The following is a 15315-nucleotide window of genomic DNA, read 5'->3' on the forward strand; positions in this document are numbered from 1 at the left end:
AAAAATCAATATTACAATTAGTATACGGTTATATATACTCAAGCAGGGTTGACAAAATAGGCAAAAAGAAGTCATCCAAGGTTTTACATAACGCTAGCGGCATCTAGCGGTTTGGTGCTAACACTACAAAACAAGCGCAAAAACCAGATTTCGTTATCAGTGGGTTTTTAAAAATCATAAATTAGATCTCTCAATAATTCTGACTCAGCAATCTGCAGTGTTCCTGTGGATGAATGCAGCTGTAAAGGAATGGGAATTACAGGATTACACTTGAATAGGGAATGTGACATCAGTTGTCCTAGTAGTAGTTGAAATGTTGATTCTGGATTGGAAGACTGATATATAAAAGTTAATTATTACAAGGAAAACTGATTTTACAGTCCAACTAAATGTAAAAATGTCCTAAATACTTTAGGGATTTGACATGATAAACATAATTTGTACTAGTAGATTCTTGTTGATATGTTTAAATAAGTTTTGCTCATTTTCGCGAGAAGAAATTATATTCATGGCCTCTATAGTAGATATAGACGTGGTTTTGGATTAAATGTTTACTCGACTTGCCATACAGAGCAGTTTTGTCGACGTAATTTTCTGAACTGGGTCATTAAGTCCATCTTTATCAGAAATGGCTTCGCCCAGTGAAACTATCGCTCAATGGAGAACGACAATAATAATTAGCTCATCCCTCCAGGTAATGAGAATTATTTAACAGCTTTTCTTTCTTTTTGACAAAAATATAAGTGTAAATTATTGGAATAACAAGCTCTGTAGCTAACCTAAGCTAGCACCTGCTGTGAAATGTCAGCGCTCGTGGGCAAAGTGTTCAGTAAGTTAAGTACCGTAGTCTCAATTATTATTTTCTGAAAATGTTTCGATAGAACCATGACAGCTGCAGGACGCTCAGCGCACAGCAGCACAGAATAAGGTTTTCTGACAGCGTGGAAACTGGGGCCTTCATTTTCCCTCTTTCAGGTAAGCTAATAATCGGTTTTCCATCTCGTCTAAATATAATTATGAACCCTAAGTCCTGTTTCGCTTTGGTTGGAACGAATGTGCCTTCGTAATGACTTTAGATAAAACATTCAAGTCACAGATACATTCCTTTCCTACACCTTTTTTTATTGTTTACAATTTATGTTACTGCGAAATACTTATATTTCATTTTGTTGTTGAACATAAAGCAAACTGATGCATATTTTTCCACATTTGTAATTTTTTGCAACCAAAAGGAAAGCTGATTTTGGTACTATTTTACCCCCTTTACTCTAATACTCATGAATAAAACCCAGTTCAGCCAATTAGTTGACCTAATGACCTAATTAGCAGATTGAGTCCAGCTGTGTGCTATTTAAATTCCAGGTTAAATGCAACTGTTCCCTAAAGGGCCCAATTGGGTTCTAGAGAATATTAGTGAATAAATGGCATGATGAAGACTGTAAAACACCAGACATTTAAGGGATAGAATTGTTGGAAGGAGTTGCTTAAACTATAGTATCTGCAATGTGCACATATGCCCAAAATTATTTTAAGTATTAGGTATTAATTGATTATCTATTATTATATAAAATGTTTGTTTTTTTCCCCCATAAATGCCTCTTCTTATACATTGTTTCATTATGTTTTCAGAGATGTCATTCTCATTTATCAGTAGCAAATTTCTTGCTTAAATGAAAATTATTTTCAATCTAAATCTGCTATGGATACAAAAATGTTCAGGCTTATCTACATATTGGAGTCAAAGTGTGCTTAATGTAAATAGAGATCTGCTGGGTCTTTTAAAACACAAGCATTTAATGAATAACCACCTGTAATAACACATATTGCTTTAATTCCTAGGTACCGCCTTCCTGCTGGTTGATCCTCAGGACCTCCCAGAGCCTCTGGAGGAATCAGGATTAACTGAACGCATTGAAAAATTTGTGCAGGTCCACAGGAACTGCTTTCTACTTCTCTATTCTCCCTTTAATGGGGAAAAAGAACTGCAGGTTTTGACTGTGATTCAGCACAGGTATGTAGTGCCACTGCTTTCCATCTCTTCATACACGGTTAGGTGGCTGTGCGCTGTGTTTTACAGATTTTAAACCATTCTTCCTCACTTATGTTCCTTCAGTTCCTTTTCCCATTTTTCTTTAATATACATGGTGGGTGTTTTCCTGCCTGCCATCAGCCCCTGGTATAGTGTTGAAATAACTCAATTTTTTCCCTCATAGGCCTTGTGAAATAAGTTATTTTACTTATGTTGGTTTTATCTCTGTCTTTTTTCCCCACATCTCACAAAGAAAAAACGGACCCGGACGGGAAAGTTTATTAAGAGAAAGAGAAAGTTTTCTCCCAAGTCAAAGTGAATGATTTGACAAGCAAAGGCTGAAGAAACGGTGCTCGAGATGAGACCAAAGTCTTTGAAAACAGTAGGAAAATTGATCCAAAGGAAAAAACTGACCCGGACGGGAAAGTTTATTAAGAGAAAGAAAAAGTTTTCTCTGAAGTCAAAACCATTGATTTGACAAACTAAACATCACAAAACGGTTTCCGTTGTCCCAATGTAAAAACTGACCTGGATGGGAAAGTTTGCTCAGTGGAAGAGATAACTTCCCCAAAGTTATATCTGACTAGTTTAGCAGCTGTTGGAATTTTAAAGCTAAGCATCGACAAAATAAAAATGTTCTGCTTGTAGATTCTCTCCGGGTGCTCCGGCTTCCGCAACAGTCTGAAATTATGACTGTTGGGTTAATTGGTCTCTCTAAATTCTCCTAAAGTGAATAGAAAATAAATTTCATGAGTAAAATATCAAAAATAAAACATCAGGGCTGCACAGTGTTGCCTTGCAGCAAGCAAGGCCTGGGTTTGAATCCCGGCCCAGGTTCTTCCTGCATGGAGTTAGCATGTTCTCCCTGTGCATGCCTGGGTTCTCCACGGGTACTCTGGCTTCCTCCCACAGTCCAAAAAGATTTTGTGTGTGTTAGATAATGGATGAATAATGGAAGAATATTGAAACTTGTTTATAATAATATTATTAATAATAGCAATTATTTCTTATTATTATTATGCAGTAATAATAATATTCAAATTCAAAAATACTGCATTAATCCCAAATGGAAATTTAAAAAAGGGAAACTGATATTATTATTAATATTGATATTATAATAATAATATTAATATAGTCTTAGTAACTTGATTGCAGCCAGACCTGCCATTAAACGCCCACTGGTTGCCATTGTTACTCACATTTGTCTTGCTGTTTCAACATTAGCTAGCATGTTGTCAGCATACTATTGACCCTTTGCAACTACGTCATTTAATCATTCGAGGCGCCATGATGGACGTCAGAAGTGAGGAACGGGAGTCTTGAACAGAGCGACTGAAATTGTTTTCCAAAGTTGTTTTCGTCAGTTTATTCGTGCCTTCTACTTGTTCGAGTCGAGCTGAAGCGTCTGTGAACGTAACACACCTGGTTGGGGCTCATAGACGGCGGTATTTACAAATGTTAGGAATAGCTAGCTTAGAAACCGACCCATACCTCCTCCCCCATGACGTTGATCAAATTACTTACTTTGCCTGAATTCACAGTACATGACTTGTATCACCACATTCCCTGAATGTGGAAATACATTTTATCTTGAAGACGCTGTGGCAGAACAGATTGAACGTCTGCCCGCTGAGTTTGTGTCAATCTGAGAAAAAAAAGAAAATTATGAGTCGAACATCAGACAAAGAGACAGGGACGTTTATCCGCTGTGACCTGGTTGATCTGTTACTTATTAAGGAAACAGCACTCTTCTAATATAACATTACATGAGCTAAACTCTCTTCTCTGCCAGTATTTTAAGCTTCTTGGATTCCCTTAACTGCTGTAATCTCACTGTTACTTTAATGGAAACTGAACAAAGTAATTTGACAACAAGGCTCTAAATGTCACTTTGTATTATGTTATAATATAAATGACTGATTTGTGTGAGCAGGATGTGTGTCATATCCACATCATAAAACCTTAGCTTATTAGCCACTTTTAAAAGCAGGCAAGACTTAAGGTTCTGAAATTCAAAGATTTTTTTTTTTGATGAGGTAGATGTACATCAGATTCTCATGATGGATAATATCATTCCTTAAAATAGAAGTCCACTTGACTTGTTTTCTTGTTTCTAAAGATGTTTCACTTTTCATCCCTTGGATAATCAGGCAACAACAGAGGTGGGCAGAGTACCCAAAAACTGTACTCAGGTTAGAGTGGCACTATTTCAACATATTTTTACTCAAGTAAAAGTAGAAAGAAGCCATCCAATAAATTACTTAAATAAGAGTAAAAAATAGTATTTGGTAAAAATAACTGAATAACTGATCAAATTATCAGTCATTTAATATTTAGAAATTACATAATCAGGCATACCAAAATATAAAGCTAGGTGGAAATGTTGGTATTTAAAGGACAAAAATAATGTCCTTTAATAATTTAATTTAATTTCATATATAGTAGTTCATATAACTAACAAAAAATTTTAAAAATCAGGCAAAAGAATCAAATCAGTTTCTTTCAATAAAAAACCCCAAATGAAACGTTACCAAAACCTGCAGGTGTGTTTCTGTGTCTGGTAAATGTTTGGTTAAAACGTGTTTGTTTTTCATTCAGTGGGTTAAGAATCCAGAAATGTTGCTCAAGTAAGAGTAGAAATACTTCATAATAAAATTACTCAAATAAAAGTAAAAAGTACAGCATCGTAAAAGTAACTTTTTTTTTTTCAAAAACGTTACTCAAGTAAATGTGGTTAAAGGTAGCTAGTTACTACCCAACTGTGGGTAAGGACGACCTGAATAGATGGCAGTGAATCGTGTGTTATAATTGCCCCATTAGTGACTCTAATGGTCCTGTTAGTGTGATGGTAAAGATTACAATTTGTACCTCAACTCATCAACTTCCCCCTTCTTATAATTCCAGATCAACGTTAACATAACCTTTTCTTTACATTTTCAGATTTATTGGCAGCAATCTGAAGATCCTTCCTGTACGAAATGGTGCACAAATAGCCAAAGGAATGTTGACAATTGCCAAGGTAACTTGTTATTCGGGAAAACAAGTGATTACTGCTGCTGTTCACTCCCTGCATTTAAAATAAAGACAAACCTAATTGTCTGCAGGCCACCAGTAAGCCGCATGCTGATAAAATCCGAGAGCGCATGTCTCTGGCCCGGGCTCACATCATCGAGACCAGTCCTGTGTGGGAAATGCTCAGAGACATTTTATAAAGCCCAGCAGGTGATCCAGTTTGCTTTATTTAGCATGACACAAGTTCATACACAGTCCCTGCTGATGACACAAACTGTACTTTTGAAAATAATTTCAGCAACGATAAAATGATCACTTTACAGCACTGCATTCTTTATTTTATCCGCCAAACAAACAGAAATAAAACACATAAAAAGTTCCCAGTGCTGTCTCAGTGTGGTTTCCCCTGCTTTTCCTCTGTGATCTCATCTATTCGGACTACAAGGCTTTCCATTAAGTCAAATGTCACCAAAGCACTCTGCAGCACCTAAGAGACAAGAGAACCATCAGTGTTTGCTGAGCTTTCTCCAAAATAGTCATCAATTAGAAAGAGAAAAATCTTTACCTGATACTGGACTTCTGGAGACATATGGGAGACTTTGTCATGCTTTACTGTTATGGTTTTTAACAGTCTGGTAGACCGAGCTTGCTCTTTGACTTCTGCAGGACAAACAGCATGAACAGAAATAAAATATGAAGTTAAACTGTTTCACAGATCAGCAGTTCATTTGTACCTTTCGCTTTTAGCTTTTGTTCCTCCTTCAGCGCTTTCATCTCGGCAGAGTAATATGCTCTCGACATGCTGATACACACTCTCAGCATTTTTAGGTATGCATCTTTAATCCTGCACAGTTCTTCCCACACATCAGCCTAAAGGTGACAAAAGTCAGCAGCTTTTTAGACTGACCAGCAGAAGAAATTTGGTAAATTAAACTGACTTACGTCGCTCTTCAGTTCTTTGTCTCTCGTAAGCAGATAGCGCAGAAGATTCAGACTCTCCATTATTCTGAATGAACAGACAGAACATCTGAAGTAACAAAACCTTTGATGATTGTTTAGTTGAATCTATAGGCTTTCTTTTGGCTGTCAGTAGGGATGCACTGATTTAATTTGAGCCAATATCAATATTGGATATTAATATAACTATGATGCTCAATAGCCCATAGTAAAAAGTATCAGTATTGCTATCAGCAGGATCACTTATAGCAATACTGATACTTTTTACTATTTTCGTTTGCTATATCCTCAAGTTTCTGAAGTTTAGGTGTTTTTTTTGTTTTTTTTTTTCTCCTTTGGATTATTTTGTTTATTGGTGTCTACAAAATACTTTATGAAAAAAACTAATAGGACAAGCAAAAACAATAGAAGAACAGAATACATTTTTGTGCATTTTTTCTTAAAAAAACATTTCCAAAAAAATCATAATTTGAGAGGTAGAGTTGAGAAACTACAGTACAAAAATGAAATAAAACTTCAAGACGGAATCTAAAATTAAAGTATGGATTTGATACTGATTCCGATTCTACTTTCAGACATATTGCAAAGGCTAGGATGAATAACAGTGCATCGACAGCTTAGCCTTAATTGCTGGAATATTTTGGCCAAAGGGTTTCAGTGAGTTAAGTCACTGAATTGTGTTTGGAAATATGACTCACTTGTCCATGTTGGTGAGTAAATCCGTCTCTGCAGCTTGTGGTAAACTGAGCACCAACTCAAGCAGTGGCAGAAGCTCCGTTCCCAAGAACCACTTATTGGCTTCACCCTGCAGGAGAGTTGTGACAGATCCGTCTCATTCATGCAGAGTTATCAGATCAAAGCTAACATCAGCCATAAAGATCTTGGTCAGATTAGGTCTTTATACATGTCTGTGTTCAAAATACAAAAAGAATTTGAATACATTTTTTCTTACTTGGACTGTATTGTTCTATATGAACCCCAGAAATATCTTTTTTTGTCACCTCATACTAATTTTAGGTTAATAATCACTAAATGACCACCAGATGAAGCTGGGTTGGTAAATGCTTTCAGAATCAGAAGAACGCAGAATGAACTGACCCATCATGTGAGGGTCACAGTTATAATCTGGGGTTACTTCAGGTCAGTTTTGGGTTAGTAATGTGTTAATTCTCTACATAGCTTGTCTTGTGAATATACTGTATGTTCTGAGATATAACTTTAGTAAGTGACAAGAAGCTACCTGATTCTCACCTGTATAGGCGATTGAATTTGACTCCTGATGTTGTTCACTATGTAACCTTCAACACCTGCATGGTGGCTCGTTTTTAACATGCATCTGCAAAGGAGGGATCGATGAGAAATGGTGTTTGTGTAGAATAAACATAAGACATTGGGGAAAAAATAGCAGTCTGAGGTATTAATCAAGTATAAAATCTACAGTTATTAATCTACAAATGCAAAAAGACATTTCACTTAAATTCTCACCTGAAGAATTTATGCTTTGCTTCAGCATCCAGTTTGTTTATGAAAAGTTGGAACACCTTCAGTCCCGATTCTCTCTGGAGAAACATTAAATTATTATTAAAAAAAAAATCACCTAAACATTGCTCTTCACATTGATCTGAAATTTGTTCTGTTATCACAAGTGATTATGTACTTACCAAATGTTGAATTGGACAGTCGGTGAGAACTTGTCGCAGGTTCTGTGAATTTCAGAGCAGCAGATTTAGATTATTGAACCTCGTTTTTTAGTAATAGTCATGTAAGTAAATCTGTTCTCCATTAAATAAGAAATTAAATCGAAATGACACATGAATAAGTTTGTTCATAGAATCAAGTCATTAAAATACATGTCACGCCATCATCCGCCCATTTCTTCACTCCATGATCTGTGTCTTCCAGCTGCCGTAACTTTTATTAAAGTCTCTGCTGACCCGTCACACTTCTCTGCCCTTAGGTCAGTGATGCCCAAAGTTGGTCCTCAAGGGCCGGCATCCTGCATGTTAGTTCTCTTCCTGGTGGTAGTAACAACCTTCTCAGCATGTCAATGTTCTTCTTAGGTCTCCTAATGAGCTGTCATTTGATCCAGGTCTGGTCAACCAGAAAGAGAACTAAAATATGGCCGCTGCCGGCCCTTAAGGACCGACTCTGGACAACACTGACTTAGGTCCTCCATTCAACACAAACAGCTTTGTGGTGTATCTTACCTGTGGTGCGCTATAGAAGCTTTCCAGATCTAGTACACCTACTGGAAGGCTATTATCTTCCACTTTCTCCAAGCTTTTAGCAAACAGTGCCTATGGCAAAATGATTAAAAAACAACAAAAAAATCAACATGATGCCTTTTTTTCCAGGGGATTTTCTGTGATTTCTTTTCATACCAGTCCCTTGAGCAAATGCGATTCCTTTTTCCTGTCAAAAACGCAAAACACACAACACACAGACCTTTAGGCAAACATCTTTCTTTTGTTTTAAAGGCAAAAAAAATGTTAACCTTTAATTTACTGATAGCATACCTACTGAGGAGTTGACTGATGTGCTCCATGTTGCACTGAAGAATAAACACAGGACTAAAATGGACAGAAGAGTGCAAGTTGTATAACACATTAATTGTAAAGGTGAACAAACACATCACAATGCTAACTGACTATACTCTCACTTGAACACGGCTGGAAATGTGTCCATGGCTATGAGCTGGACAAAAAGCAGATAGGCCAAGCATGCGGCCGACTCCTTGGACAGCTCAGTATCCATCGTGGTGAATTTCCTCAGAGAACTGAAGAACAGAAGGCCTGGAAGAGACTCTCTGATTGCAGACAGGATGATCTGCAATGCACAAAAAGAAATCTGGGCACGCAGAAAGGAGATATCCCTTGATAAATATTTGAAACGATTCTTTGATTTAGTACCATTATCTCTACTGCAAAGAGCCACAAAGTTGATTTTCTGTCTCGGTTCAGTTCAGCTTCAAGCAAAGGTTCTTTTAAACTCAGCATGCAGCTGAAAACAAAAACACCAATCAGGTCATCTGTTCTGGTATCGTCAACCAGAAAAATAAAGTCTGTGATAAAAAGAGTGGCTGTTTTCTGCCAAATTGCACTTAAAAAAAAAAAAAAAATTAAATCATCACTGACAAGATCCAGAAATAAAGACATACCATGTTTACACAAGGCTCTTCCAGTAAAATATGCAGTTTTTTTTGTTTTTTTTTACTTGGGTGTGTGCACAAGAAAAGCACTGAAACAGAAACGCACAACTTAAGAATCTCAGCCTTCAGCTCGTCATCTTCTGGTGTTGGGTCACAGTTTTCATCCTTCTTCTTCACCCCGTCTACAAAAGGCCTGGTGAACGTCGCCAGGGCGACGCAGCAGCAACACAAACCGTGCTCATCAGCCTCCTCCTGCTGCTGGGTGTAAGGTACAGGCAGCCGGGACAGCTGCTTGTGAAGGGCCGACAGAGCCAAACCCACACCTGCTGCTCGGTTCTCATCCAGCTGCAGCAGAACTTAAAAAATGAAAGACTTTTTATGTATTTAACTTAACTGAATTTTCTCCAACATTGATCTCCGGTTATCAACTGTAGGGGGAGCCAAATACCAAGTTTTGTGAAACTTTGTGTCTATGTTTTAGCTTTAGATTAATCTTACCTGCTTCCAAAAACTAGTGATTTTTACTTTAACAGAACTTTTGATACTAGAGAGACTTAGAGGTGTGTTCACTGCTGTGTTGATAGTGAATGTGACATGTAAAGGCTTTAACAAAGTAGCTTTACATACCTGTTTGAAGGTGAGGAAGAAGGACGAGAATGGTTTCAGAAATGGCGCCTGGGTCCATGCCTTCAATTAATTCAAGGAAGCTCTCCAGGAGGGTTCTGGAGCTGCACGTCTACAAAGCAGAGCATGTCTGAAGTGTCCTGAATTAAACCTCGGTAGGTCATTTCTTATTTTGTTGTTGGGGGGGGGGGTTATTAACTGACAGGGGTTCAAAGGAAATTATTGTCAGTGTGTTTTTTGGTTAACTCCACTGAGACAGTTTCAGGTGAAACAAGCACCAAGGTTTAGTGTCGAAGCCAAAGTAAAGATAAAACGCCACAAAGGATGTTTTCTATCAAAAGCCAGTCTGCAGTATCATAAGTTGGTGTCAGATGAATAAGTTCTGATGGGGTCTTAGAATGTATTAAAGGTTCTACATTAATCTTATGTCTTAAACATCATTTGACCACATCTTAAAATTTTAACAACCTTCTTTTCCTCTAGCATCTTTTTTTTGTCCTTAAACAAAAAATTGATTGTCAATGTGTTCCATATTATGTTTTTCTGAATAAATGATTAGCGTTTCTTTACACTGTGACAAAACTACAAGGCTGAAGATGAAAAGACAGCACACATGCTGAATTCTGCTGTAGAATCTGCAGCAGATTCTATCCACTGTTTGCTTCTTCGTGAACTTTAGGTTAAAAAGAAAAATCAGGGATTTTAATTGCTGACTGAAACTCACCATAATGAAACAGTATACAGGGTAAAAGGCTTGGAGCTTAGTAAGGGTTAGGGTTATTATAAAACCTTCATGTAAATATTCATCTATCTAAGATTCATTTGAGGGGTTTATTCTGACACCAAAGTATTTCATTACTTTTGACTCTGGAGACATTATTTAGAGGACCTTATGGAATTGTGGCCTTTTAAAGACGGGTCCAACTAATACTTTCCCTTTGTCTTCCACAAACCTTCTCTGCTTTTTAGGAAATGTGGACGGAAGCAGCATTGCTGGTACCCACCATGATCAGTTGTGTGAAGGCAGCCTGGCAGTGGTCATGACTCTTCTTATTAGTAACTAGTTCGTCTACAAGAGGTGCCAACAGACCACAGCCCATGGACTTCACAATTCCCTGTGGGTGGGTGAGAAAGCACACCTTTATTTTCTACAGTGGTAGTACAAAGTGTACTTTGCATGAAAGTACACTTTATAAGTAGAGTTTGGCCCTAACAGTAACATTTTATGTGGACTGATCTCTACTTGAAGGAAGATTAAAGAAAATAATCTTATTAGAAATCTATTTTTAGGCCCCCAAAATCAATCATTTCTAGAGTCACTGTAGGTCCAACCATATTGTGGATTCCTTTATGTTTCTTTCGTAAATTACTAAATAACTATCATGCTTAAAAGTGCCATAACTTACAGCTGCAATTAAAAAAATCAACAAGGACTGACTTTGGAGAAATGTTTGAAGAAATATAAACGTTGCTGCTTTTTATTGCCAAAAACCTCACCTTACGTCTCAAGTGAATGCTTCTCATTACATATTCAATCATTTCAGCTCTTCAACACAGTTAGCCTACAAATGAAATAATGGTAAGAAGTGTTTCTCACAGTAGGCTACACACAACTGCATGAAGTGTGGTGAGATGGGAAAACCAAGGGCACTTAAGGAGCACCATGCTGATGGGTGTTAGCAATGGAGCGAGAAATCTAACTGAATATCTGCTTGTTTCCCTCCACACCTTTGGGTCAAAATGTCAACAACTGCCAAGTAACTGCTGCATCTTAATGTTTAACATAGCTGGATGTACTTTCAGTGCTGTTTGACAGATTAACACAGTCAATCTGCCATCACTTCATATCTGTAGGGTTTGAATACAGTACTGGGACCCTCGGTCTGCCTCCTACAGTATTAGTGAGGTCACCTGGTTTTTCTCATCCTGGATGAATTTCAGCAGTTGTTGGCCGTCACCCCCACTGAGACAGGCAGCTCCTACATCCCTGAACTGCTGGTAGTCCTCCGGCTTCAAATCTTCTTCTGGAGTCTCGCGCTGAATAAATAGATATCGTGTATAATTAACACCATAACATGCTGTGCTTATGAGAAAGTATTTTCCACACAGTTTTGTTCCGATTTGTACTTTTAGCATTTTTGCGATGACTAGGTCTTTACATCCTTGCGGTCATTTTGTCTTTGAAGAAGGGTTTTATCCAGCTTCATAGGAGTTTTATCCATCATCTCAGTCGGATTTCTGTCTACACTATAACTAACCCACCTTAATCTCACTCTTCTTCAGAAGTGAAAATGCTGTCATTCATTGTGCTGCTCATCTTGCGTTGTTCCCATTTATACGAGGTCCACAGCATGGCTCCTCTGTCTCCACTTGACCCTGTCGCCAGTGTCCTCTGGGTCTCAGGCTACCTTCTTCAAGTGTTCTACGGCGCAGTCGATCCAAAGTTTCTTTGGCCTCCCACATGACCTTTTTCCTTTGGGGTCGGTGCATAGTGCTCCCCACGACAGTTTGGACTGAAATCCTGTTGAGTTGGTGACTGCCCTTAAACAGGCTGTTCATACTCAGCCATTCTGTCATGTGTGACTGAATTAAAATCAGCCACTCAAAACAAATGTGAAAACAGCATTTTGTATTTTGTCCACTCTTAACATTTCTTCCATGATCCAGGACATGTAGATGTGGCCAAAAGAACAGACTTTACCTTCATAATTCTTATAGTGAGTCAATAAGATTGAGCCAAGAAATCATGGAAACAAAGTTTTTGTTACTTTTGGTATCTAATTTAATGAAGCAGCTACTATTTTAAAATCTCTTCTCACAATGATAACATAAGTCGATGCATTGTCGATAGAAGCATGATTACCTCAGCTCAGTTGTGTTGTGGTGGGAGAATATGGTGGACTTACCCATCTCTGGATGATCTCATGCACTTTATCTTCATTCATCATCAATGTTTCCTCCGCCCTCAGAGCCAATCCTGTTATCAATACGTCCACGGCAGATGTAGTGGTGGTTTCTAAATGATCAAATAAATAGCTCTCCTGGCGTCTCAAGGGAGAGAAAAAGATTCAGTGTGTGAGGAACCGAAACATAAACCTCTTATCTCCCTTTGTGCTTCACAGCTAATAGGATTAAAGCAGGACACAGAAAGACGTGGAGCTGACCTGAACCATCGAGTTGACTAGCACTTGGTGGTGGAAAATTAATAACCAAGGAACTGCCCCTCTAATATTTCTAAACATTAAAATAAATGTTCAAAATGACCATGTTGGAAACTGCCAAATTCTGCTCTAAGGTGAACTCACAGAAGTGCTTAGGTAGTTTCCTGTTGTGTAGGTGGTGATGTGGCGCTTCATGCTTACCTTCATATTCTGTGACTGAAATAGACGTTAGTTGACATTTACATGTTATTTTAAGACGGTGTGCAAAATATATAGCCCTGAAAAGTATATCTATAAGTATTTCTGTTCCTTTCTATGAACAATGTGTCTGCTTCTGTTTTTCATTTGCAAAACCTGTCGATGTTAAATGAGATCATACCAGGCTGATGACAAATATTGATGCTTGACCTTTTACACATGGTTTTGTAGCTGTGACAAAATATGAAAGAAAAGGAAGAATAATAAAAACCATAGGAAAAAACAGGCGCTTCTTAGAAGATCGTTTAATTCTGAAGTGGAGGGAAAATAGCACGTTGCTGTTCAAAGTTTTAAGTTCATTTGTGCTCAACCTCTTTAACTCTGATTCCAGTAAATAAAATCCAACTGCCTCCAAAAGTAACTTAATTAGTAAGTGGAGGTGAAGTATGAGTAACTTATTCATAGTATGAATCCAGCAGTTCTGTGAAGATCTCAGAGGTTTGTTTGAAAACTTTGTGGTTTACATGCAGTAGACTTGAGATTTGGGCAAAGGTTCACCTTCCAGTAGGACAATGACCCGAAACACATTGTGACCCACAGCCACAATGGACTGGTTCATAGATCAAAACATATATTTATGTAGATGTCTAATTCAATTGTGAATCAAGAGTCAGGGGTGTTGGAGGGGGCAAGACTTGAAATCTGATGTAGGCAAATGGCCTCAGTCCAGTCTGACTGAGATTGAGCTGTTTTACCAGTAGAGTGGGTGTGAATTTCAATCACTGGATGAGCAAACCTGTTTTTGAGACATACAGTATCTTTAAAGACTTCCAGTTGTAACTCTAATTGCAAGAAAAACAGTTTCTGCAGTGCATATTGTCTTGAGGCACAAATCTGGGGAAGGACCCAGGAACATTTCTGCTGCTTTGAAAGTCTCAATGAGCTCAGTGACAAGAAAGAATGAGGACAGACAACAGGTTGCTCTAATATCAGGTTGAAGTGTAATTGCTGTCAAAAGTGGGTCATCAAGTTACTAAATTGGCAGTATTATGTGCTTTAGTGTTGGTTTATAGCACAATCAAGCACCTATGTTTCAGCTGATCTAAAAATGCCATACATATCAAATATGACTTAAAAGAATTTTGACTTTATATTTTAATGCCTCTGTCTCTTTAAGAAACTCCTGCTGTTTCTGAAACTCAGCCTTCAGGAAGTCAGCACAACATGGCTCCTCTATGAACCCTTTAATGTTTTTACCGACTTTGCCCTGATAAGCTCAGCAGCTTATAATGAGCTCAGCAGATGAGCAGTTCCACCAGATGTTTGCTAATTGCTGCTGACTAGTCTGAAGGAGCTGAGTGGAAGAGTGGCAGGGGAGGGCTGCTCTGTACGGCAGAAGCACAACAACTTGGTTTTGCACAGCTGAATGGTTGCCACGGGAGATTAAAGGATTTCTCAAACATGAATGAAAGAAGCAAGGCAACACTCTGGTTAAGTTGTTAATAATTTCTCATAACACTGCCCTTTAAAGCAAAGGCTGCGAATACTAATGTAAATGTAATTTATTGCCGTTTTCTATTTTTAATACATTTTGGGGGAAAAAAACTCAAAATCTTTTTTCCACATTGTCATAACGGGGAATTTATGTGTAGAATTTAGAGGAAAGAGATTCATTTAGTACAATTCGGAATAAGACTGGAACGTAACAAAAATTGGAAAATGTGAATCTGTGAATACTTTCCAGGCTCCCTGCAGCAGCAGAATAATCACTGACTTCCTGCTCCGTCATGACAGCAGCAGAGCAGCAGCTCCAGTCCTGATTTGGGATGAATAGGTGGAGGAGCGTGTTTGAACGGTCGGATTTAGCCGACATCTGCCGTTCAGGTTTGCTCTCTGTATTGCCGTTTGATGAAAGCTTCGGACAAAAGCCACAGAGCAAATACAACACACACTGCCTCTCACTCCATGTTTGTCCAGCATTTTGTTGTTCCTAATTGCTGGCTGATGAGATTTTGTTTTGACACCGCTCCTGGTAGCAGGAAATACTCAAATAAACCGCATCTGACATGAGCATGTACTCAAGCGTTTACTTTAACTGCACTAAATCCCAATGATTACTTAATGATGGGCCAATATTTTCAAATGCAGTTTAATTTAATTAGAGGAGCACGCCACAAAAAGCTTTT

The 15315-nt window shown here is 38.1% G+C and overlaps 2 protein-coding genes across 2 annotated transcripts; one reads left to right on the plus strand and one right to left on the minus strand.

The window, feature by feature from the left end:
* Positions 1 to 592: 592 nt before the first annotated feature.
* Positions 593 to 5420, plus strand: c9h1orf146 (chromosome 9 C1orf146 homolog). The gene is made up of 5 exons (XM_032571434.1): positions 593 to 694; positions 882 to 975; positions 1840 to 2011; positions 4970 to 5048; positions 5134 to 5420. Exons 1-5 carry the CDS (start codon positions 629 to 631, stop codon positions 5239 to 5241), a joined length of 519 nt encoding a protein of 172 aa, XP_032427325.1. The 5' UTR covers positions 593 to 628; the 3' UTR covers positions 5242 to 5420.
* LOC116725404 (glomulin-like) lies at positions 5251 to 12860 on the minus strand. Its single transcript, XM_032571433.1, has 18 exons — positions 12677 to 12860; positions 11682 to 11807; positions 10775 to 10885; positions 9774 to 9882; positions 9253 to 9502; positions 8908 to 8998; positions 8658 to 8824; positions 8515 to 8568; positions 8380 to 8410; positions 8206 to 8295; positions 7660 to 7701; positions 7484 to 7557; positions 7250 to 7334; positions 6697 to 6803; positions 5984 to 6047; positions 5776 to 5911; positions 5607 to 5701; positions 5251 to 5528 (listed from the first exon to the last, which is right to left on the minus strand). The coding sequence occupies exons 1-18, from the start codon at positions 12716 to 12718 to the stop codon at positions 5433 to 5435; spliced, it is 1770 nt and encodes a 589-aa protein (XP_032427324.1). The 5' UTR covers positions 12719 to 12860; the 3' UTR covers positions 5251 to 5432.
* Between the last annotated feature and the right edge of the window lie 2455 nt (positions 12861 to 15315).

Source organism: Xiphophorus hellerii, chromosome 9 (genome assembly GCF_003331165.1).
Source record: "Xiphophorus hellerii strain 12219 chromosome 9, Xiphophorus_hellerii-4.1, whole genome shotgun sequence".
Lineage (NCBI taxonomy): Eukaryota > Metazoa > Chordata > Actinopteri > Cyprinodontiformes > Poeciliidae > Xiphophorus > Xiphophorus hellerii.

Bases quoted from the DNA above. Each gene is read 5' to 3' on its own strand.
- c9h1orf146 (XM_032571434.1), top strand. From the start codon at position 629: ATGGCTTCGCCCAGTGAAACTATCGCTCAATGGAGAACGACAATAATA. The intron at 976-1,839 runs GTAAGCTAATAA...TTTAATTCCTAG, and splicing joins CTTCATTTTCCCTCTTTCAG to GTACCGCCTTCCTGCTGGTT. The intron at 2,012-4,969 runs GTATGTAGTGCC...TTACATTTTCAG, and splicing joins TTGACTGTGATTCAGCACAG to ATTTATTGGCAGCAATCTGA.
- LOC116725404 (XM_032571433.1), bottom strand. From the start codon at position 12,718: ATGATGAATGAAGATAAAGTGCATGAGATCATCCAGAGATGG. The intron at 10,886-11,681 runs GTGACCTCACTA...ACCCACCCACAG, and splicing joins TCCAGGATGAGAAAAACCAG to GGAATTGTGAAGTCCATGGG. The intron at 7,702-8,205 runs GTAAGATACACC...TGAAATTCACAG, and splicing joins GCTTCTATAGCGCACCACAG to AACCTGCGACAAGTTCTCAC.